The sequence below is a fragment of the Chiloscyllium plagiosum genome, unplaced genomic scaffold (assembly GCF_037043375.1).
Source record: "Chiloscyllium plagiosum isolate Xiang-an unplaced genomic scaffold, Cpla_swu_hap1 HiC_scaffold_15, whole genome shotgun sequence".
In the NCBI taxonomy this organism is placed as follows: Eukaryota; Metazoa; Chordata; class Chondrichthyes; order Orectolobiformes; family Hemiscylliidae; genus Chiloscyllium; species Chiloscyllium plagiosum.
In genome coordinates, this window is record NW_028270153.1 from 23,816,459 (window position 1) to 23,840,367 (window position 23,909).

The following is a 23,909-nucleotide window of genomic DNA, read 5'->3' on the forward strand; positions in this document are numbered from 1 at the left end:
CCCATCCATCCCCATAACCGTGCGTGGGGTTTTTACCATGGCTAACCATGGTAGAAACCTACATATCCATGGATACTACTGAGCAATTTTTAGCATGGCCAATTCAACCAACCTGCACATGTTTGGACTGTGAGAGGAAACCACAGTACCTGCAGAAAGCCACACAGTCATGGGCAGAATGTACACACTCCAAAAAGTCCCACAAGGCTGGAATCAAACCTAGATCCCTGCTGTTTGTGAGGCAGTACTACTGTATCACCACACCAACCAAAATGCCACACAAACATATTATTCACAATCTATGTGAAGACTAAACTGGATATGAGTGGTATATTAAAGCATTACTGATTGCTGTAAAGAGATTGAAAAATTGTGAACACTGAAATCACGTACAGCAGAACAATCAGCATCTGATAAAATTTAATGTCGCAATTGGAACCCATCATTAGACTTGGCAGAGAAGTTCCTATTAGAACCAATCAAGTAGAGAAAGAAGCAAAGGCAAAGAGCCAGAAATCTTATTAGATTGAGGTCACAGCAAATATTGATGCCATTCGTTTTTTTTTTCTTCTTGAGTGTAGCTCCATTCGAATCTGCAGCATATTCGCAAATGAAATTGTGATCACAGCTGGTCATTTCTAACAACTGTACTATTGGAGAGTGCTGCACTGATTGGTATATTAACCCAAAAACATTTTCACTGCGTGAAGCAATGATTAAACAGCAAGCTGTGACAAAATTCAAATGAAAGCTTGCTTTAACTTTCAATGGATTCAGGAAGATAGAGTACAAGAACTTTGAAACATTGTGGATTAAACTGTCAGTGGTTGGAAAAACTGGAGATGGTGAGAGGAAGAACATTCATTCTTACCTGAGATTTTATCCACTTTCCTTGCAACAGCCCCACAATCTTCAGTATTTTTACTGCACCAAAGGATTTACCCTGAATATTGAAAGTGGTCCTTCTTGTGGATAAAAAGTCGCAAAAAATATGACTACGTTTCTCTTTCCTTTTTTCTTCCTAGCCTTCCATCTTTCTGTTTCTCTTGTTTTATGTCAGTCAGCAAACATCATACAGAAATAGATGTATTTAAAATGCAGATTGGAAGTTCACACTTTATTCTATTTTGAAGTTTATTTTAATTAATTAAACAATTAGAATCCTTTTTAGAATACAATTTTTGATTTTTTTTATTAGGTTCAATTTTAACTGAAGACATTAATATTAATGTGTAGTGAACATACTTGTGATAACTGTATCATTGGTCAGTGCAGGAACAGGTTGGAGTATGCTGGGGATCGTTTTGACTTTGACTATTGTTTTCTTTAGACATATTCAATTCTTGGACTTGAGTATATAGTAATGGAATCAAAACATTATTATTGAATTTGATTGAGTGTTTAATTTTTGGAGACAATTAACAGTTATAAAGAGAATGATAAGATTCAGGTTCTTGATTTTAGATTGATATTGTTCAATGGCCGCTTTCAAAACTCCAACTTCAGCATTGTGGTCAGATAATCTGGATTAAGTCACATTGTAAACTGATACTTGTAAGAACTCCATGAGGGCAGATATCCTGTCACCAAGTCACCCTATATTTACACGTGAATATTACATGACACTATCCAACCAGGCAGAGCCAGCTCCTAGTGTGAGCAGAACCCCTGACACTCCTTTTTTTTAATGTATGTAACTTTGACCACTATTAGATTAGCAGCCTGCTCTAATCATTACCAGATACCAATGATTTTGAAATTGGAATGAGTTGCATAATAAGTGACTGTTAAGTCTCTTCAGCAATAGGAGGGTTTATCTGGGAAGACTATAAATTTGAATCCAAAGTTCTTAGAAATATTTAACTCTCTGGTACATACTTTATGGTCCCCTGTAAAAGATAAGCCTGCCTGGATGGAAAATGCCAGATGATGCAATGACAAGGGTACAGTTGGAGAAATGGGATAGGTGATAGTGAAGGAAGCCTGGGAAGAGAGGCTAATGGTTTCCTGGTTGTAGTCAGTCTCTCTTGTTTCTCTTGGCCATTAAGGAGACTAAACAAAAATAAATTTAAAACTTGCTACCCTTCCCTCTTACCAGTTAGTCAGCTAATGAAGCAACCATTGCTCATACACTCAGGTCTGAGTCAGAGATGCATAGCACAGAAACAGACCCTTTGGTTCAACTCATCCATGCTGACCAGATATCTGAAATTAATCTAGACCCATTTGCTAGCACTTGGCCCATATGCCTCTAAACCCTTCTATTCATATACCCATCCAGATGCCTTTTAAACCTCCACCACTTCCTCTGGCAGCTCATTCCATACATGCATCACCTTCTGCGTGCAAAGTTGCTCGTTAGGTCACTTTTAAATTTTTCCCCTCTCACCCTAAACTTATGCCCTTTCCCTATCCTCCACCCCAGGGAAAAGACTTTGGATATTCATCCCATTCATGCCCCTCATCATTTTATAAACCTCTATAAGCTGACCCCTCAGCCTCTGACGCTCCAGGGGAAACAGTCCCAGTTTATTCAGCCTCTCCCTATAGCTCAAACCTCCACCCCTGACAACTTCCTTGTAAATTTCTTTCTGAACCTTTTCAAATTTCACAACATTCTTTCTGTAGAGAGAGACCAGAATTGCACACAATATTTTTCATTAAAATAACTTATGATGTCATTAGAGAACAATCTGCATATTTAAAGAGGATCCCACCAGCTCAGGCCAAATATCCTTGAGATCTTCAATTTAAAACCACAGTCAGCCAAACCAGATTGGAAAAGGATTGGAATTCTGAACTATTCCATTTTAATTGTCCCTTGCACCTAGCTTTTGTATGTGTCGATAAACCTGAGACAATTTGCCTTAAACTAGTAACAATTTTCTGAATTGCAGTATGTTCCTGCCTCTACTAACATGCTATGTAATTATTTGGCTATTTCACTGCACCAATAGCTTCATCTCTGTCCAACAGGACCTCTAGTAGTATAAGATGACAGTGAGAGAGAGCACCAAGCATATACTTTGTTTTCCTAGGTTAACTTTAGTTTCCCTTCATTTTTGTAAAGACCTGACACCAGTAGTATGTAGAATCTTTGTTTCATGATCTTCAGATCACCTGTGTCCTTAAATCTCGTGTTACATAGAGTTATACAGCATGGAAATAGACCCTTCAATCCAACTAGTCCATGCTGATCATGTTCCCAAACTAAACAAGCACCATTAGCTTGTGCTTGGCCATATCCCTCTAAACCTTTCCTTTTCATGAAGTTATCCAAATTTTTTTTTTAAAATGTTGTAATTGTACCTGCATCCATCACTTTCACTGGCATTTCATTCCACACACGATCCATTCTCTCTGTAAAACGTTGCCCCTCATGTCTTTTTTAAATCTTTCTCTTCTCATATATTTGTATGGGTCAAGTGCTAGTGTTTACTTGTTACACCAAATGCTCTTAATGCTGCTAATCCTGTAGAAGTTCTTTGGCACAAGTGATGGGCAATAATTTTCTTTGCAAAGAAAACTCAACTATTGGTCTTCATGGTGTAACTGAGGGAAGTTTTATATTACGCAGAAATACTTTGTTTCAGAAGGGAGTTTTCCAGGTAGTTCCAGAAATATAAACATATTTATTAAATATAGGTTTGCGAAAGAATATTCATATGAAACAAATGAAAAACATGTACTATCACAGTAAGTTATACAATAGTTCATAAGGAGGTGAGGTGACCCAGTGAATTGGCACACAGTCCATTGTTATGAGTACAAATATATGTATGGATATTAGCAATTGGCATATAAAACAGATTGAACATTTCCAGATTGAAGATGGTATATATCATGTGATTTAGAGTCATTGAGTCATAGAGATGTACAGCATGGAAACAGACCCTTCGGTGTAACTTGTTCATGCCGACCAGATATCCTAAATTAATTTAATTCCACTTGCCAGCACCCAGCCCATATCCCTCTAGACCTTTCCCATTCATATACCCATCCAGGTGGCCTTTAAATATTGCAATTATACCAGCCTCCACCACTCCTTCTGACAGCTCATTCCATACATGCACCACCCTCTCTGTGAAAAGGTTGCACCTTAGGTCCCTTTTAAATCTGTCCCCACTCACCCTAAATCGATGCTCTCTAGTTCTGGACTCCCTCCTCCAAAGAAACGACCTTGTCTATTTACCCTTGCTATGCCTCTCATGATTTTATAAACCTCCATACGGTCAGCCCTCAGCCTCCAACACTCCAGGGAAAACAGCCCCAGCGTATTCAGCCTCCCCCTATAACTCAAATCCTCCAACACTGGCAACATCCTTGTAAATCTTTTCTGAACCCTTTCAAGTTTCACAATATCCTTCCTAAAGGAGAGAGATCAGGCTTGCATACAATATTCTTGAAAATGAAAAGTAAATGGTCAAAGGGAACCATGGATTATCTGCTGCTACTGGAAAAGGAAATATTTTTTAGAGAAGAATCTAATAAACATTTAAAGAAGATAATCAGTAGATTTTATAGCCATCAACTACTGCATAAATAGAATGGGGAAAGCCCTAGTCCTAGTGATATTCATTGCCTAGCAACAACCTCAGTACAAAATTTTCACAGATCTAGAAGAGGTCAGAAAACTTGCGGATATTTATTTTGCTCTCTGTTAGTAAGAAATAACGTAAAACCAGATGGAAGCTCCCTCAGTGATGTATTTGCAAATAAAAATCAAGTCTCAAGTATCAGGCTTCCAAACGGTTTCTCAATTGAATCTAAACTCTGGTGTGCAGATATTTCAGATCATCTTACCACAGTCAGCAGTCTTATGTTTTTGACAGGAAATGAAAAAGAAACTGAGAGAAGTTAGACACTTTATCTTCCGAATTCATACTCTTGACTCATTGAGGTGTTGTTCGCCTTTTGCCTATTTTTTTTCAAATACATGATATCTCTGTAGAGCTGCCTTGCATCGTTTCAGTTAAAAATCACACAACACCAGGTTATAGTTCAACAGGTTTAATTGGAAGCACTAGCTTTCGAAGTGCTGCTCCTTCATCACAACCACCTGATGAAGGAGCAGCGCTCCAAAAGCTAGTGCTTCCAATTAAACCTGTTGGACTATCACCTGGTGTTGTGTGATTTTTAACTTTGTACACCCCAGTCCAACACCAGCATCAACAAATCATTGCATTGTTTTGATTATTGAGTCTGTAAATGAATGTATGTTTTTGGGATTAAAGGGATATAGTTTAGTTTTGAATATAGCTTGATTGTTAAGTGTTTTGCCACTTGTTTAAAGCATAGATGGTCCTTAAAGTAAGTGAGGAGGGAGTGAGGACCGCAGATGCTGGAGATCAGTGTTAAAAGGTGTGGTGCTGTAAAAGCACAGCAGGTCAGGCAGCATCCAAGAAGCAGGAGAGTCGATGTTTTGGGCATAAGCCCTTCATCAGGAATTCCTGATGAAGGGCCTATGCCCGAAACAATTCGCCTGTTCCTCGGATGCTGCCTGACCTGCTGTGCTTTTCCAGCACCACTCCTTTTGACTCTTAAAATAAGTGAGTTATTTCTGAGTTCAGTAAAGAAGCCAAGTGAACACTTCATTTATTCTGGATAGCAGTACAAAAGTTAGATAAATTTACATACTGGAGATACAAAAATACATTTACAATATAATTTATGGAGTAGTGGGGTTTGATTACCAGCAGCCTCCTCCTGTCAGAGTTATAACAGCTTTCATTTCCATAAAATTAGTTTGTATCCACTTTTAATTTGTGCTGACAAAAGTCTGCAATTAGACCTTTGTAATGTTACTAAATCTGGGAAGAAAAACAGTTATAATGCACTCAACCTGTAAATTGTTGAGATGATTAGGACCTTTTCCACATGTTAAACATATCTAGCCTCAGGGTAGAAACCATTATCATAACAGACTTAGAACAAAAAACAGCCTCTGCTAAATCAGAAATAAGTAGTCTAATCCCACCTGTTCGAAATTTGAATACTTTCTTCAAGTGTTCATCTCACTGCCTCTTCAGTGTATTCATGGTTCACCTTTGACATCAATTTCACATTCCTGATCAATTGCCATATCCCTTGGTTCCTTCAGAATCCAAATATCTATCAATCTTTGTCTTGAATTTCTAACATTAAAGGGGAAACTCAGCAAAGCTCTACTCCCAGTGTGGAGCCTTGTTAGAATGGAAACTGGGTCAAGTGATGGGGCTTTACCACTATAGGAACTGGATTTGTATTCCATTGAGTACATGCTCACTGAATTTCTCCTTAGGGGCTGAAAATTGGGAAGGAAAATAAATCTTTTTCTCAGCACCACAATCCCTTATTACAAAAAAAATCTCACAAAGCCTAACTTAGAAACACAGGAGTAAATCTTGCAAACTTTCAGTGTGCAGGTCGTTGACTCAATATTACGGCTGCAATCCACACCAGGTTATTCATAAAAAATTAACCCAGCATCTCATAGCTCGTTGGTACAGTGGCTTCTGAAATTTAACTCTCAATTTTGCATTATTGTTCAGAATTTCTTTCCTCTAAGTAGTTGTACACATCATCAAACCTGGGCAACTATTTCCTCTTTTTGCAAATAGCATATTTGTCTTTGACACCACCTTGTGGCATGCTGAGAAATCTTTCTGCAGAATGGGGTATGTCTCAATTTTGTAAAATCGAATTGTATCATGTCAGTGTCATTTCTTTCGATGAATTGGCATCTGAAATAAAAGGTCAGAATTTAAAAGATAATACATTAGATATATTTTAATAAGTTCTTGTACTTACTTGTTTTCATTTAGTAGTGTGTTCACTGTTAAAAGAAAGAAAAGCAGAAGTGAGGCTTGCATTTATATGTCATATAAGTTCATTAAATCCATGTCTCCCTATGACACTATCAGAAGCTTGAAAGATTCAGCACCACTTCTAGCAGACAGTAGGAAGGAAAAGAGGCAGTATAGTACTTTTCACAACCTCAGATCATCCCACAACCAATCTCACATTTTAAGTGTTGTTATAGTTGTATTGTAAGAAAGGTGGCAGTCAATTTCTGCACAGCAAACTCTTTTGAACAACAATGATCAGTCAATCTGTTTGTTCATGTTGTTGATTTAGGCGTAAATATTGCTCAGGATATTAGAGATAAGACCTCTACTCTTTCAAACAACCTGTGGGACCTTTTGAAAAAGAATATGACCCTTTGGTTTAAGTTCTCATCTAAGGAGAGCACTTCCAACGGTGGACAGTACTGCACTATCAAACTGGGTCTTTGTGCATACATGCTGAAGTGTAATTTGAACCCAGAATAGTATGACTCAAAGGCTAGTTGAAACTTTATTGCTGGAACAGCACAGCAGGTCAGGCAGCATCCAGGGAACAGGAGATTCGACGTTTCGGGCACAGGCCCTTCTTCAGGAATGAGCAGAGAGTGTTCAGCAGGAGAAGAAAAAAGGTAGGGAGGAGGGACTTGGAGGAGGGGCGTTGGAAATGTGATAGGTGGAAAGAGGTCAAGGTGAGGGTGATAGGTCGGAGTAGGATGGAGGCAGAGAGGTCAAGAAGAAGACTGCAGGTCAGGAAGGCGGTGCCGGGCTGGAGGGATTCGGCTGAGACAAGGTGGGGGGAGGGGGGATGAAGAAACTGGTGGCTCTCTGACTCAAAGGCTATACTGCTGCTGCCAACTGAGATATGGATGGTACGTAGCTAAATTTCATGTTTAAATTTTCCACTTGACCTTGAATCAGTGACCTTTCATGTGTAACTACCACACTATGAAAGCTATACAACAATGCAATATACTTTTTAGCCTTGAAAATCCTGTGCCTGGAAGGGGATCACAATAGTAACCTTGTGAGGGTGCCTGAAATACTTTCAAGGTTGGATTCTGTAAGGATCTGCCTCTTTTCCTTCCTACTGTCTGCTAGAAGTGGTGCTGAATCTTTCAAGTTTCTGATAGTGTCATAGGGAGACATGGATTTAATGAACTTATGTGACATATAAAGCCACAACTTTACATTTGATTTTTTTTAAAATTGCAATTTCAATCTTCTCTGACTGGAATGGTCAGTTTACAGTTTACTACTGTGAAATTCCTGCCATTATATATCATCCTGCCACACCACGAACATGATGTCCAGCTCCTATACAAGTGACCAAAATCACTGGGAGTTTGAATGGTGCCTGTGCCTTAATAGACTGGTAACCAGAATTGATATTCCACTGCAGTTGAGCCAAGCCCCAGAGACTCTGGATCTTCCAGGTGTCATTTGAATGTTGTGTGGCAGCATTAAATGGGTGATATTGGATTTGCTGTGTGTTATACAATGCTCCCAATTTTCACTGCGCAAAGTGAAACTCTTGACAGCATTGGAAAATCTACAACCAGAGGAAATTCTGGATCAGGGCAATTGGACCTTTTAATTGTGGCTTCAATTCCCATTAAACAGCAGACTTCAGGACATCTGTCTTAGTCAACTAATTGATGCCAATGTTGCTAATGACATAGCAAATGGAAATGGCCTCACTTCTAAATGATACAGCAGTATCAGATGTGTGATTCCATTTCATAATGTAGAGTGATAAAGAAGAGTATTGTATCTAATGGTTGGTGGACAGACCTGTTAGAGTCTCTGCTTGAGGTGGAGTTAAGATTTTCTGTGAGAAATTTTCTTAAATTGATTAGATTTAGTCCGAAACAGTAGAGTTCTGCTTGATGTTCTCCTCATATATCTGAGCATCTTTGTAATCATGAAAGACAATATCTTCAACATAGGAACACAATTAGGCCATTCAACCTTTTGAACCTGTTCTGCCATTCTAGATCATGCCATGTTCCTGTGCCATCCTTGTTTTCATTTGTTGACTGTAAGCTTCTGTGAAATATCTTGTGATATTTTTTAACAGTGAACGTGCAAGATATGGATTTTGAAAAATCCATTATTGCCATTAGTATCCAGAGGTCTATTAATTCCCGTCTTGAAAATACTCAATGACTGAGTTTCCATAGTCCTCTGACATTCAAACTTTCACAGGTATTAAACACGATTAATGTTTCTAAAAACAGGCTTCTGATATGTGGACAACCTTTTTAGAAATTTACCCAGACAGCATACTCAAAATCAAAACTGTTTGACTGTTATTGAAGAACAGTAAGGTGTTAGCCAGTTAGGCTATTGCTAATAAGATATTTTTCTGCACAATAAATGGCATGGCTTTAAACTGTGGCAGGATAAATCAACAGAGATATTTTGCATTTCTACAGCACTACAACAATTGGTACTCCTTCACATAAATATAAATGTCTATATTCCATTTACATTTCAGAATGAATTCTATTTGAAGTGGTTATTCAAGATACTCCAATGTTCTCAGATATGGTCTATTCGCATCAAAGCTACATCAAATCCAATCCTTCCAGAGCTGTTCTGAATTTTAAAATACATGGATCATGTTATTATTTTGATTGTTCAATGGAAACAAAAATGTCTTGTGCTGTTTTTCCAACATAACAAAGCATTTATAATCAAATTACATTAGAATCATTAGATTTATTATGGTCTTCAGTCTATTTTTTCAAAATCCATATCTCGCACCTTCATTGTTAAAAAAGATCAAGATATTTCACAGAATCTTAATCAGTCAACCAATGACACCAAGTTGACAGAAAATGGCATTTCAGGGAAACCCTGCATTTCAGACACAGGAAATCTTGTCTTCCTAATTTAATTCTTTTTTTTCAGAAGTTGCCAAGAGAATTGTATCAAAATGTGATCAATATTGCCTACCTAGAGTTTTTAACAAGGTTAACAAGATTGAATCTCAGCCATTAATCGTAATCCATGATGTTCCAGTCCAAGATGACAGCAGAGTGGGACTCCTGTGCCCAAGTTCATCCACTCTGACCTCTTTCTTTTCACTTCTTTTTTTCTTTACTTACTTCCCTTGACCTGAGCTTGGACACCATTGCTGGCGAGAGCAGACACAGGACACAGACCTCGAGTTGCTTCGAGCTGGGCCTACGTCAGCAAGGTGGGGATAGGCAACTTCATTGTTGGTTTGGTCCAGTGCTGGCGGTGGTGAAGGTGCATCATTGTAACATCATTGCAGTGGATCCAGCAGTGAGAGAAATGCTGATATTGGTTGGTTCAGTGCAGGCAGTGGAGAGACGGTAGTGAAGGAGTATCAGCCCAGCAGCAAAGATGGCAAATTAGGATCAGCGACCGTCCAATGTAGACAATGGTAAAGCAGTGGCAGAGGAAAATGGCGCAGGCAGCATTGACAGTGATGAGCTGGCTCTAGATTGATGGTCTCTCTTGAAGCTACATTGAGGATTGGCCGATTCTAAATAGGCAGAAAATGATTTTTGATGAATTACGAGATGGATGCTTTTGATAGTGGTGAAATATGTACCATCACTTTTTGATTTCCATCATCTGATTTCAATACCTGGGAACTTCATGAACTAAAATGGTTTTTAAAAAAAGGGAATGAAAAGCTAACTTAAAATGGTCACAACAATCAGCTGACCACAGGTTGAAACAATCAATAAACAAGAACCAGTGTGCTCTGGAATTACTCTTATTTCACTTACATCCTATTTCACTTACACCTTCATGAATAGGTTTCACATATTATTCAGTCTGAAGAAATAATGAAGTCAGACACAGGAATAATAAATAAACTATATTTCAAGAAGCTGCACTGGCAGAGCAACAGGGAGAGAAAAATAAAGAATCTCTCTCTCTCTCTCTTCCAGGTTTCTCTCAGCGTCTTAAAATAAATCACCATTTGGAGATGAGAGAAACTTAGAAGTCAAAGTTCTCTGCAATATTCACTACTGCTGAGACTGCATGACAACAAGAAAATAACCATGATCTCAGGTTTAAATTTGAGCAGAGCATGCAGGAGGACATGCCAGGAGCAGCACCAGGCACACCTAATTATATGGCATCAACTTGGTGAAGCTACCACATGGGCCTACTTGCATGCCGAACAGCATAAGCAGCAAGTATACACAGAGCTAAGTAATCCCACAACCAATGGATCAGATTTACGTTTTGCAGTTCTACCACAACTAGTAGTCAGTCAGTGGACAATTAAACAACTCAATGGAGGAGGGAGCTCCACAAATATCCCCATCCTCAATGATTGAAGAGTTCAACACAAGAGCGCAAAAGATAAAGCTGAAACATTTGCAGCTACCTTCAGCCACAAGTGCCAAGTGGATGATCCATCTCTGCCTCCTCCGTGGTCTCCAGCATCACAGATACCAGTCTTCAGCCAGTTTGTTTCACACTACATGATATTAAGCAACAATTGGAGGCACTGAATACTGTAAAGGTTATGGGCCCTGACATGATTCTGGCAGAATACTGAAGATGTGTGCTCCAAAGTTTGTCACTCCCCGAGCCAAGCTGTTCCAGTATAGCGACAACACTGGCAACTACCCAACAATGGAAAATTACCCAAATGTGTCCTGTACACTGAAATTAAAATTAAAAATGAGCCAAATGCCACTCCATCAGTATACTTTGGATTATCAGTAAAGTGACGGAGGTGGTTTCAAGCAGCATCGGCTCAGCAATAACTTGCTCAGTGACGCCCAGTTTGAGTTCTGCCAGGGCCACTCAGCTCCTGACCTTATTACAGCCTTGGTTCAAATGTGAACAAAAGAGCTGAATTCCAGAGGTGAGGTGAGAATGACAACCCTTGACATCAAGAGCACATTCAACAATGTCGAGCATCAAGGAGCCCTAATAAAACTGGAATCAATAGGTATCAGGGCAAACTCTCTGCTGATTGGAGTCATACCTGGCATGTAGGAAGATGTTTGTTGTTGGAAGTCAATTGTGTCAGTTCCAGGACATCTCTGCAGGAGTTCTTCAGGATAGTGTCCGAGCCTAACCATCTTCAGCTGCTTCAATAACCTCCCTTCCATAAAGTCAGAAGTGGGGATATTCTGATGAATGCACAATGTTGAGCACCATTCATGACTCCTCAGATAAAGAAGCAGCCCATGTACAAATGCAACAGGATCTAGACACTAACTAGGCTTCAGCTGACAAGTAGAAAGTAGCACTTGCATCACACAAATGCCAGTCTATGACCATCACAAATAAGAGACGAATCTAACCACTGCCCTTGATATTCAATTGTGTTACCATCACTGAATCCTCAACTATCAACATCCTTACAGTTACCATTGACCAGATACTCAACTAGACTCACCACATAAACACAGTGGTTATAAGAGCAGGTCAGAGGCTAGGAATATTGCTGCAAGTAACTCACCTCCAGGATTCCCAAAGCCTGCCCGCCATCTACAAGACACAAGTCAGGAACGTGATTGAATACTCCTAACTTGTCTGCATGGGTGCAGCTCCAACAACACTCAAGAAGCTTGACACCATTGAGGACACAGCAATTTGTTTGATTGGCACCACATCCACAAGCATCCACTCCCTCCACCACCAATGCATTGGTGGTGATCCTTAGACTGCACCATCCAAATCCACGACCACTTCCATCTAGAATGACAAAGGTTGCAGATATATGGGAACACCATCACCTGAAGAAGGGCTTATGCCCGAAACATCGATTCTCCTGCTCTTCGGATGCTGCCTGGCCTGCTGTGTTTTTCCAGCACCACATTTTTCAACTCTGGTACTCCAGCATCTGCAGTCCTCACTTTCTCCTAGAACACCACCACCTGCAAACTCTCCTCCAAGTCACTCACCATCCTGACTTAGAAATACATCACTGTTCCTTTTCTGTTGCTCGGTCAAAATCCTGGAATCCCCTCCATTGTGGGCCAACCTACAGTATATTGACTGCAGCAGTTCAAGAAGGCAACTCATCACCACCTTCTCAAGGGAAACTTGGCATGGTCAAGAAATGCTGGCAAGTCAGTGACACCCACATGCTACAAATGAATTTGTTTTTTTAAAACTCAAGGTTTATAAGGATTTTAAAGTACATGTATTATCTTTCTTTTCCTACCGGACACAATCATCTTTAGATAAACTTTTGACCAGTGTTTTAATTCAGTGTTTTGTACAGTATCTTTATTATTTTCTTGGCGTTAGTAAGTAACAAAATTCCTCTGCCTTCCACTCTTTTACTTAGGTGAGTGCAACCCAAGATGGTGGTAAAGTAAGACGCTCCAGCTGGAGCTTCTCTACTCCACCTTTTTTTCTCTTTTTTTCAAACTCTTAAATTAAACTTATGCAGAGGCAAATGGAGGAGACCAAAGGTCATTGCTGGTGAATCCCAGAGGCGAGTCCCGGGTGAGGTCGGCGTGAGGGCAACTAGTCTCAGAGACAGTCCTGGACATGAGTCCCAGGCCAGGACAGTGTGGGGGCTGCAAGTCCCAGAGGCAATCTCTAGGTGATCCCAGGCCAAAGTGGCGAGTCCCAGAGTGGAGTGAGGCCCTTGGGGACTGGAAGCGAGGCCTCGAGGTTTGAAGACCAGTGTGGTCTAGAAACTTGGCCCAGATGGTCTGAAGGGCCCAGTGGTGGCACACACTTGGTAAAAAGACTAAAATTTGAGTACTTTTTTTAAAAAAAGATAAATTCTTTATTCTTATGCTGAATTTTATTTATGATCCTTTCAAGTCTGTAACACATACTTAAGTATTCTGTACCTGGGTACCCTTTACCTAAGATGCCCATCAGCCATGATTGAATGGTGGAGTGAACTCGATGGGCCGAATGGCCTTACTTCCACTCCTCTGTCTTATGGTCTATGATGGCGCCAAAGCAATGATATTACAAACATTTCACTGCATTCCTTTCAGCACACATGACAATAAAAGACTAATTCAATTCAATTCAAGATAAACTGGTAATTTCACTGATCTTGTAATCCAGAAAGCCAGGCTACTGGTGATGGTGAAATTTGAATTCAATAAAATCTGCAAATAAAAACTAATGATGGCTATGTAACATTGTTTATTGATGTAGAATCCACTTGGTTCACTGATGCCCTTTCGGGAAGGAAATCCACGATCCTTAACTAGTCTGGTCTAGACTCCAGACCCATAACAATGTGGGGGGGTTGATTCTTAGTTGCTCTTGAAATGGCCGAGCAAGTTGTATCAAATCATTACAAAGACTAAAGAAGGGAAAACCATGTAGCATTACGTAAGCATCAGAAATGATGTCTTGAGGGTTCATAACACCAACGAAACATTGTACTGATTGCCAACACCCACTCCCCCCACCAACTCTGAACCAATGGATTAGTACTCCTCATTGATAAATGTCAATTGAAAGTATATAGTATTCTGGATGGGAGAGTTTAATGTCCATCATTAAATATAGCTCAGTAACACTACTGGACAAGTCCTGAAGTTCATTACTGCTATTCAGGGTTTACAATAGTCATTGGGGGAAGCAAAAAAAGGGCAAAATCTATTTGACTTGACCAATTTACCTGCTATAGTTTTTTTCTATGACAGTATTGGGAAAGGATAACAACAGAAAAGTCTTTGTGTAGATGAACTCCCATTTTTCACACTGAAGATACCATCTATCGTGCTGTATGGCACTACTTTCATACGAAATCAGCACCAAGTTAAATCTGAATTTCTCAGAGCTAGGAGGAGGGAGAAACAAAATCAGCAATGTTAATGCTGGACACAATACTGTACTAAGCAAAAGAGACAGTTTTCTTCAGGTGATAAAGTTTGGTGCAGGAACCATGGGAATGGCCCTACATGGGTAAGATGTATGGTTGACCAGAGGTCAGTTCCAGTGACCTATAAAGTGCGGGTAGGTGCAATGGTCTGAACAAGCATGTTGTTGAAAAATGTGGTGCTGGAAAAGTGCAGCAGGCCAGGCAGCAGCCGAGGAGCAGGCGAATCGACGTTTCGGGCATAAGCCCTTCTTCAGGAATGAGGCTGGTGTGCCAAGTGGGCTGAGATAAAAGGTGGGGGCGCTGGGATACGATAGGTGGTAGGAGGCGAGGGTGAGGGTGATAGGCCGGAAAAGGGGCGGGGCGGAGAGGCCGGGAAGAAGATTGTAGGTCAAGAGGGCGGTGCTGAATCCGGCGGTTGGGACTGAGATTAGGTGGGGGGAGGGGAAATGAGGAAGCTGGAGAAATTTACATTCATCCCGTGTGGTTGGAGGGTTCCTAGGCAGAAGATAAGGTGCTCTTCCTCCAGGCGTCGTGTGGCCAGGGTCTGGCGATGGAGGAGGCCAAGGACCTGCATGTCCTTGGCGGAGTGGGAGGGGAAGTTTAAGTGTTCAGCCATGGGGCGGTTGGGTTGGTTGGTGCGGGTGTCCCAGAGGTGTTCCCTGAAACGTTCCGCAAGTAGGCGGCCTGTCTCCCCAATGTAGAGGAGACCACATCGGGTGCAGCGGATACAGTAAATGATATGTGTGGAGGTGCAGGTGAATTTGCGATGGATATGGAAGGATCCATTGGGGCCTTGGAGAGAGGTGTGGGCGCACGTTTTGCACTTCTTGTGGTTGTAGGGGAAGGTATCGGGAGTGGAGGTTGGGTTGTTGGGGGGTGTGGACCTGATGAGGGAGTCGTGGAGGGAGTGGTCTCTTCGGAACGCTGATAGGGTTGGGGAGGGAAATATATCCCTGGTGGTGGGGTCTGTTTGGAGGTGGCGGAAATGACGGAGGATGATACGATGTATCCGGAGGTTGGTGGGGTGGAAGGTGAGGACCAGTGGGGTTCTGTCCTGGTGGCGATTGGAGGGACGGAGGGACGGGGGTTCAAGTGCTGAGGTGCAGGAAGTGGCAGCGATGCTGTGGAGAGCATCGTCGACCATGTTGGAGGGGAAATTGCGGTCTTTGAAGGAGGCCATTTGGGCTGTTCGGTAGTGAACAAGCATGTTGTCCATATGACAGCTGCAAACTAGCAAAAAGGGCGGGATCAAAACATGCCCAGCTCCTCAAAGACCTGTGGCTTATCCATCTCAGTCAAGCACTGAAGGTACCTCAAAATCTGAGATGGACACAGTGAATGTCGCTGCCTCGACGTCTTTGCTGCCTGAATCAGAATGAATTTCTTCCAATAAGTAATAGGTGAGTTACTATGCTTTACATGCCGCCTGTATCTAAGGCAGAGTTGGAGGAACCTGACTTATACTAAAACGCCCCAGGAGGAGCAACAAAAAGAATTGATCTATGTCCTTGGACATAGAGCACGAGGGATGTAGTGATTGTGACGAGGTCAGCCAGATGGACATAGTAGAGTATGGGGCTTTAATCAGATAGCCCTGGCTGACAGATAGGAACAGGAATGTCAAAGATCCTGTTCAATCTAAGAGTTGGCTCTGAGGAGCTGGATCAGTGTCAAGGACTATCCACGTGTAAATAAAGGGTGGTGGGATACTGGCCTCTGCTGAGTTATTTCAGTGGATGATGCTCGATTATTGCTGAAAATGTGTTGCTGGAACAGCGCAGCAGGTCAGGCAGCATCCAGGGAACAGGAGAATTGACGTTTCGGGCACTCGATTATTGCTTACCTAACTGCACTAGAGCACTGAGCTCATGACTGTCAAGTGCATTTTAGTGACGCAGAAACAGAAGTAAGTTATTCAGCCTCTCAAGCCTGTTTTGCCACTCAATACGATCATGGACAATTAACGATTTTAATGCCTTCATTGGTATTTAGACATCTGTCAATATCAACTTTAGACATACTCAATGACTGAGACTCTGGTTAAAACCATTTTTCATCTCATTGCAACTGGCTTCCATATTTTGAAATTGTGTCACTGGTTCTTGATTCAACTGGGGAAACATCTTATTTGTCTATTCCTTTAAGTATTCAATGAAATTTCCTCTTAGAGAGTGGTGGTGGAGGGTTGTTTTTCAGACTGAAGACCTGTGACCTGTGGAGTGCCACAAGGATCGGTGCTGAGTCCACTACTTTTCGTCATTTATATAAGTGATTTGGATGTGAATGTAAGAGGTATATAGTTAGTAAGTTTGCAGATGACACCAAAATTGGAGGTGTAGTGGACAGCAAAGAAGGTTACCTCAGATTACAGGAGCTTGATCAGATGGGCCAATGAGCTGAGAACTGGCAGATGGAGTTTAATTCAGATAAATGCGAGGTGCTGCATTTTGGGAAAGCAAATCTTAGCAGGACTTATACACTTAATGGTAAGGTCCAGGGGAGTGTTGTTCAACAGAGACCTTGGAGTGCAGGTTCATTGCTATTTGAAAGTGGAGTCGCAGGTAGATAAGACAATGAAGGCAGTGTTTGGTATGCTTTCCTTTATTGGTCAGAGTATTGAGTACAGGAGTTGGGAGGTCATGTTGCTGCTGTACAGGACATTGGTTAGGCCACTTTTGGAATATTGCATGCAATTCTGGTCTCCTTCCTATCGGAAGGATGTTGTGAAACTTGAAAGGGTTCAGAAACAATTGACAAGAATGTTGCCAGGGTTGGAGGATTTGACCTATAGGGAGAGGTTGAATAGACTGAGGTTGTTGTCTCTGAAGCGTAGGAGGCTGAGGGGTGACTTTATAGAGGTTTATAAAATCATGAAGAGCATGCATAGGATACATAGACAAAGTCTCTTCCCTGAGGTGGGGTAGTCCAGAACTAGAGGGCATAGGTTTAGATTGCGAGGGAAAAGATATAAAACCGACCTAAGGAACAGGTTTTTCACACAGAAGGTGGTACATGTATGGAGTGAGCTGCCAGAGGAAGTGGCGGAGACTAGTACGATTGCAACATTTAAAAGACATCTGAATGGGTAAATTAATAGAAAGGGTTTGGAGGGATATGGACCAGGTGCTGGCAGGTGGGACTAGATTGGGTCAGCATGGACAAGTTGGAGCGAAGGGTCTGAGAGCTGAATATCTCTATGACTATGACCTCTAGAGAATATATTCCCACTTCATAGGTCAGTCCTGCCACGCCAGGAACAAACCTGATTTGACTATTTTTGCACACGACATATGGCAACAATATTCTCACAAAGCTAAAAAAGACCAAAACTGCAATCTAGTTTTAACCAAGATGGTCTAACCAAGATTCTATATGACTAAAATGAGACTTCACTACTCCTGCATACAAATCTTTTAAGCAATAAAGATTAACATGCCAGCTGCCTTATTAAGTAACACCTGTACCTACAATTACCAGTCTTCAGTGAACAAGTGCAGTGTTGTTCATGTGGACTCAGATTCACTGGAATTTAGAAGATGAAGAGGTGACTTAATGGAGGGTGCGATCATGGCTACTGTTTTGTTGTTGTTTATTGTTGATTTTAATTTACTCAGACTTCGTTTCGTCTTTGTGGAGGTTGATTGTCCTATTTGCCATTTACTGGTGACCCATCAGCTTTCACATCATCCTGCCTAGACCCCATCCTCACTTTCCTTGCCACCTTACTACCCCAAACCCTGCCATGTCTCTCATTCCTTGAGAAACCCCACTCACTCTTAAACTGTTCGCTCAACGAATCAACTGCACTTCCCCTCCCTGAATCATTTCCCCACTCATCAGTCCATTTCTCTCTCTCTCTACACCACTACCTTCAGAATCAAGAGTGCTGGAAAAGCTCAGCAGGTCAGGCAGCATCCCAGGAGTAGGAGAATCACTGACACTCTCATTCGTTTGGCTGAACTGGTCCTCACCCTTAACAATTTCTCCTTCGAATCCTCCCACTTCCTCCAGACCAAAGGGGTAGCCATGGGCACACGTATGGGCCCTAGCTATGCCTGTCTCTTTGTTGGCTACGTAGAACAGTCGATCTTCCATAATTACACCGGCACAACTCCCCACCTCTTCCTCCGCGACATTGATGACTGCATTGGCACCACCTCGTGCTCTCACGAGGAGGTTAAGCAATTCATCAACTTCACCAACACTTTCCACCCTGACCTTAAATTTATCTGGACCATCTCTGACACCTCCCTCCCCTTCCTGGACCTCTCCATCTCTATTAATGACGACCGACTTGATACCGACATTTTTTACAAACCCACCGACTCCCACAGCTCTCTGGATTACACCTCTTCCTACCCTACCTCCTGCAAAAATGCCATCCCGTATTCCCAATTCCTCCGCCCCCGCTGTATCTGCTCCCAGGAGGACCAGTTCCACCACAGAACACACCAGATGGCCTCCTTCTTTAGAGATCGCAATTTCCCTTCCCATGTGGTTAAAGATGCCTTCCAACGCATCTCATCCACATCCCGCACCTCCGCCCTCAGACCCCACCTCTCCAACTGTAACAAGGACAGAACACCCCTGGTGCTCACCTACCACCCTACCAACCTTCGCATAAACCAAATCATCCGCCGACATTTCCGCCACCTTTAAACAGACCCCACCACCAGGGATATATTTCCCTCCCCACCCCTTTCCGCCTTCCGCAAAGACCGTTCCCTCTGTGACTACCTGGTCAGGTCCACGCCCCCCTTCAACCTACCCTCCCACCCTGGCACCTTCCCCTGTCACCACAGGAATTGCAAAACCTGCGCCCAGACCTCCTCCCTCACCTCCATCCAAGGCCCTAAAGGAGCCTTCCACATCCATCAAAGTTTTACCTGCACATCCACCAATATAATTTATTGTATCCATTGCTCCCGATGCTGTCTCCTCTACATGGGGGAGACTGGACGTCTCCTAGCAGAGCACTTTAGGGAACATCTCCGGGACACCCGCACCAATCAACCACACTGCCGTGTGGCCCAACATTTCAACTCCCCCTCCCACTCTGCCGAGGACATGGAGGTCCTGGGCCTCCTTCACCGCCACTCCCTCACCACCAGACCCCTGGAGGAAGAACGCCTCATCTTCCGCCTCGGAACACTTCAACCCCAGGGCATCAATGTGGACTTCAACAGTTTCCTCATTTCCCCTTCCCCCACCTCCAAACTTCCAGCTCAGCACTGTCCCCATGACTTGTCCAGACTTGTCCTATCTGCCTATCTCCTTTTCCACCTATCCACTCCACCCTCTCCTCCCTGACCTATCACCTCCATCCCCTCCCCCACTCACCCATTTTAGTCTAGGCTACTTCCTCCCCACCCCCACCCTCCTCTCATTTATCTCTCCACCCTTCAGGCTCACTGCCTTTATTCCTGATGAAGGGCTTTTGCCCGAAACGTCGATTTCGCTGCTCCTCGGATGCTGCCTGAACTGCTGTGCTCTTCCAGCACCACTGATCCAGAGTCTGGTTTCCAGCATCTGCAGTCATTGTTTTAACTAATTTCGGGCAAGAGCCCATCATCAGGAATTAGGCGCTTACTCACCTTCAAATCCTATTCATCTCCACCAACTCGCTCCACCTTAGACCCTCTACAATCCTTCATCCTTCTACTCCGTCCTTCCCCCTTTGCCTTTCATCTCTCTCACGTTTCCATGGTCCCTCTTCCGCCACAAAGCCCCCAAGTTCAGGGGCGACCAACGAGCGCCGGTAGGAATTAAACCAAACGCTCGTGTGATGTGACCCCTTTTTACCTTTGAACAAAATATACACAGGAAACAACCCGGGAGAATTTTTAAAAACAAAATGTCAAAAACCAGAACTCGGACGCGAAACGTCAGAGCTATCGCGAGACGGCGGGTGGAAGCGGGCGAGCTGACCCGCCTCCTATCTCCGGTCCTGCCGTGTACACGCGGCTGCGCAGTAGGGGGCCGGAGCGTCTGGGACAGAGACACACGGTGAGAGACAGAGGGAGGGTGAGGCCTTGAGGCTGACCGAGAGCGTGGACTCACTGGGAGACAGCCACCTTCGAGCGTGAGGCCTGAGGGAGAGCCGCCTCAGACAGAGAGCGCGAGGGCAGCTTACAGTGGCCGTGGAGACTCGGCGCGGCCTCGGAGCCTGCAGGAGAGTGGCTGCGGGATTTGCTGCCTGACCTGACCTGCCCTGCCCTCCCCTCCCCCCCCCCCCCCCCCGGGTGGGTGTGAACCCGCTTTGCCCACCGTCTCCCACATCCGCCATGTACTGTCTGCAGTGGCTGCTGCCCGTCCTGCTCATCCCCAAACCCCTGAACCCGGCCCTGTGGTTCAACCACTCCATGTTCATGGGCTTCTACCTGCTGAGCTTCCTGCTGGAGAGGAAACCCTGCACCATCTGCGCGCTGGTCTTCCTGGCCGCCCTCTTTCTCATCTGCTACAGCTGCTGGGGCAACTGCTTCCTCTACCACTGCGGCGGAGCACCGCTGCCGGACTCCGCTCACGACCCCAACATTGTGGGCACCTAGTGCCAATCTGCCGCCGCCTTCCACCCGGACAACCTCCGCCAACTCAGCCTCCGATGGTCTCTCATTCACCCTTCAATTTATTTGTCAGCCCCTTTCGTCTCTTTGACCTTCCTCCCGTCAAGCGGATGCGACTACTCTTTTTTTCTTAAATGAAAGGGTTTCTTCCCGTTTTCCTTCTGGATCCCAGTGCATCCTTTTGCACCCAGACCGTTGGTGGAAGTGGGGTTTCATCTGCAGACGGCACCTTCCATTGCAAAAGGATAACGTGCTCGCGGATGTGAAGTAGGAGTGCTGCATGGATTTGTATTTGGAGCCTGCGCTGTGTATGATTACAGGAACTAAGTTCAGTATTTCCACTTTGTTTGTTTTTTTCCAAGCCCTCAGAAGAAGTGGCCTTTTGCAATTGCCTGAATAGTGGAAAGATTTGGTATTGGCTTTCAAACTTTAAATAATGAACCTCTGTAAGACCTACTGTTTATCACCTGTCTTTTCAAGTTCTTAAGGATGACTTAGAAAACACCTTATGGCTAATAATGTGTATGACTTCATTTATTGGAGGTCTTAGTGTTTGTGTTTAATTTAGGCATCATACCTATGTATTTTATTGGGTGTTCATTTGTTTCTTAGTCTTTCGATGAGAAGGATGCTATTTTTGCACAATTGTTAGCTCAAATAGTATCAAGTTTGTGTTTAAAAATGCAGGGATTTTGGTGTAGGTTGTGATTAAATATGCAAATGTTTCACAGTTTACATATCATCTAGTTTATTTTTGCACAGTGGGTTTGAGATTTTATGCCAGTCATAAGTATTGAAAATTTTACAAATACTGTTAGTAATACAGGTGTCAAACTTTGATTGTCTGTCTTTGTGCTAGCACAAAGCCCATATTTTCTTTCATGATTATAGAGTAAAAGAAATTGCAGGATAATTTTGTTCAGTTGTGATATTTCCACTTCACTCTTTAGATCATGTTTGAACCCACTAGTGCACTTCCATGTGCGTCTGTGATGTGCAAGCGTGTTGCATGATGCAGTCTATAGCACCAAATGTTTTTAAAATGAGCTTCAGAGAATAAAACGGGTTTACAGCATTATTTGAACTGTTTCTTTTCTGATTTCTAAGTCTGAGGTGTTCTTAATGTATGGTATGTGCTATACTCAGTTTGTTTCAGGTTCACCTAGCCTCAGGTTTGATCAAAAACTCATCTAATTTCTGATAATTAAACCCAGTAATCACATCACCTTCTGATCAGCAAGCACATTTTTGCCAACTCTGATGTCATTTTTAAAATTTCTGTACTTGGGCAGTTTGCTTAACTTGAGTTTCGAAGTTAGATTACTTTTTTGTTCCAGGTGAAGGCAGCCTGATGAGATGTAGTGTGTCACTTTCATCGTTTTTCCTCTTTCATCTGTTTCAAAGTCATTACTCTTTATTCCTGTTACGATAAACAATGAAAGTTGACAATCTAAACTCACCACAAGAGCCATCTGAACAAAGTATCTTTATGTAACATACATTCCCTCTGAGCATGCAAGGTGTGATTGTGTAACCAAGATTAGGTTAGATTTGATTCCCTACAGTATGGAAACAGGCCCTTTGGCCCAACAAGTCCACACCAACCCTCTGAAGAGTAACCCACCCAGACCCAATCCTTATCCTATATTTATCCCTAACTAATGAACCTAACAGTATGGGCAATTTAGCATGGCCAATTTACCTAACCAGCACATCTTTGGATTGTGGGAGAAAACCTAAGCACCTGGAGGAAACCCACGCAGACACTGGGAAAATATGCAAACTCGACACAGACAGTCACTCGAGGCTGGAATCGAGCCCAGGTCCCTGACTGAGAGGCAGCAATGCTAACCACTGAGCCACCGTGCTGCCCTAATTAAGACTTTTTAAGTGAATTAGTTTGAACATTGCTGCTACATAATTTTTCCCATCTGAGGTAGGGTAACTCAGTTAATAAGCTACTTCAGAGCTTATGGATCTGAGTAAATTTGGACCTTTTGACAAACATCAAAACTTTTAATGTCGACCTTTAATACCTAGTGATAGCCGTAACTTGGGCACATGCTTTCCTCTGAAATGCAAGGTAATGGATTCAACTTCCATTCTAGGGCTTGAGCATAAAAACTGAGTGCAGTACTGAGGAAATAGTTTGCTGTGGAAGGTGCTATCCTTCAAATGAAACTTTATTAGTTCGATATTTATCTTAGTGAATAGCAGAGCCGGCTCTCAAGATTGATTGTTTTGCTCCTTTTTTGAATTTGGGTGAATGTCATACCAATAGCTCCACCTGCCCACACAGCTAAATACCTCCCACAGCACTATTTCATAAAAGTTTAGCAAAGTTATCCTCGGTGTTCTCAACAATATTTATCCTCCAATGTCATTATAAAGTTGGATTACCTGATTTCTATCACATCAACTACTGAGAGAGGTCATTTTGTGCAGCTGGAGTGCAGTGTTTTCTAGAAAAGTGACTACATCTCAAGTATTACATTGACTTAAATCAACTTGAGAAGCATTTTTAATATGAAAAGCTTGACATAACTGCAAGCCTTCTTCTAATGATTTGAATAAGGAAGGCTACATTTCTGGGTGAAATCAACTTTTTTTTCCTTCAGATTTGCAATGTGAAAACTCAATTGGATCCTTTTTATGATATTACTTGTCACTCAGATGGTGAAGCACTTGAAGAAATTCATTAAATTTGACCAA

The 23,909-nt window shown here is 42.6% G+C and overlaps 1 protein-coding gene and 1 long non-coding RNA gene across 2 annotated transcripts; one reads left to right on the top strand and one right to left on the bottom strand.

The window, feature by feature from the left end:
- Positions 1–5,578: 5,578 nt before the first annotated feature.
- On the bottom strand, positions 5,579–20,507 carry LOC148147631 (uncharacterized). The gene is made up of 3 exons (XR_015759547.1): positions 20,229–20,507; positions 9,783–10,338; positions 5,579–6,722 (listed from the first exon to the last, which is right to left on the bottom strand). It is a non-coding gene; the product is annotated as an uncharacterized LOC148147631 (long non-coding RNA).
- Positions 20,508–20,642: 135 nt separating this feature from the next.
- On the top strand, positions 20,643–22,275 carry blcap (bladder cancer associated protein). Its single transcript, XM_043710613.2, has one exon. It carries the CDS (start codon positions 20,919–20,921, stop codon positions 21,180–21,182), a length of 264 nt encoding a protein of 87 aa, XP_043566548.1. The 5' UTR covers positions 20,643–20,918; the 3' UTR covers positions 21,183–22,275.
- Positions 22,276–23,909: the final 1,634 nt, after the last annotated feature.

Coding starts and splice junctions, on each gene's coding strand:
- blcap (XM_043710613.2), top strand. CDS start 20,919: ATGTACTGTCTGCAGTGGCTGCTGCCCGTCCTGCTCATCCCCAAACCC.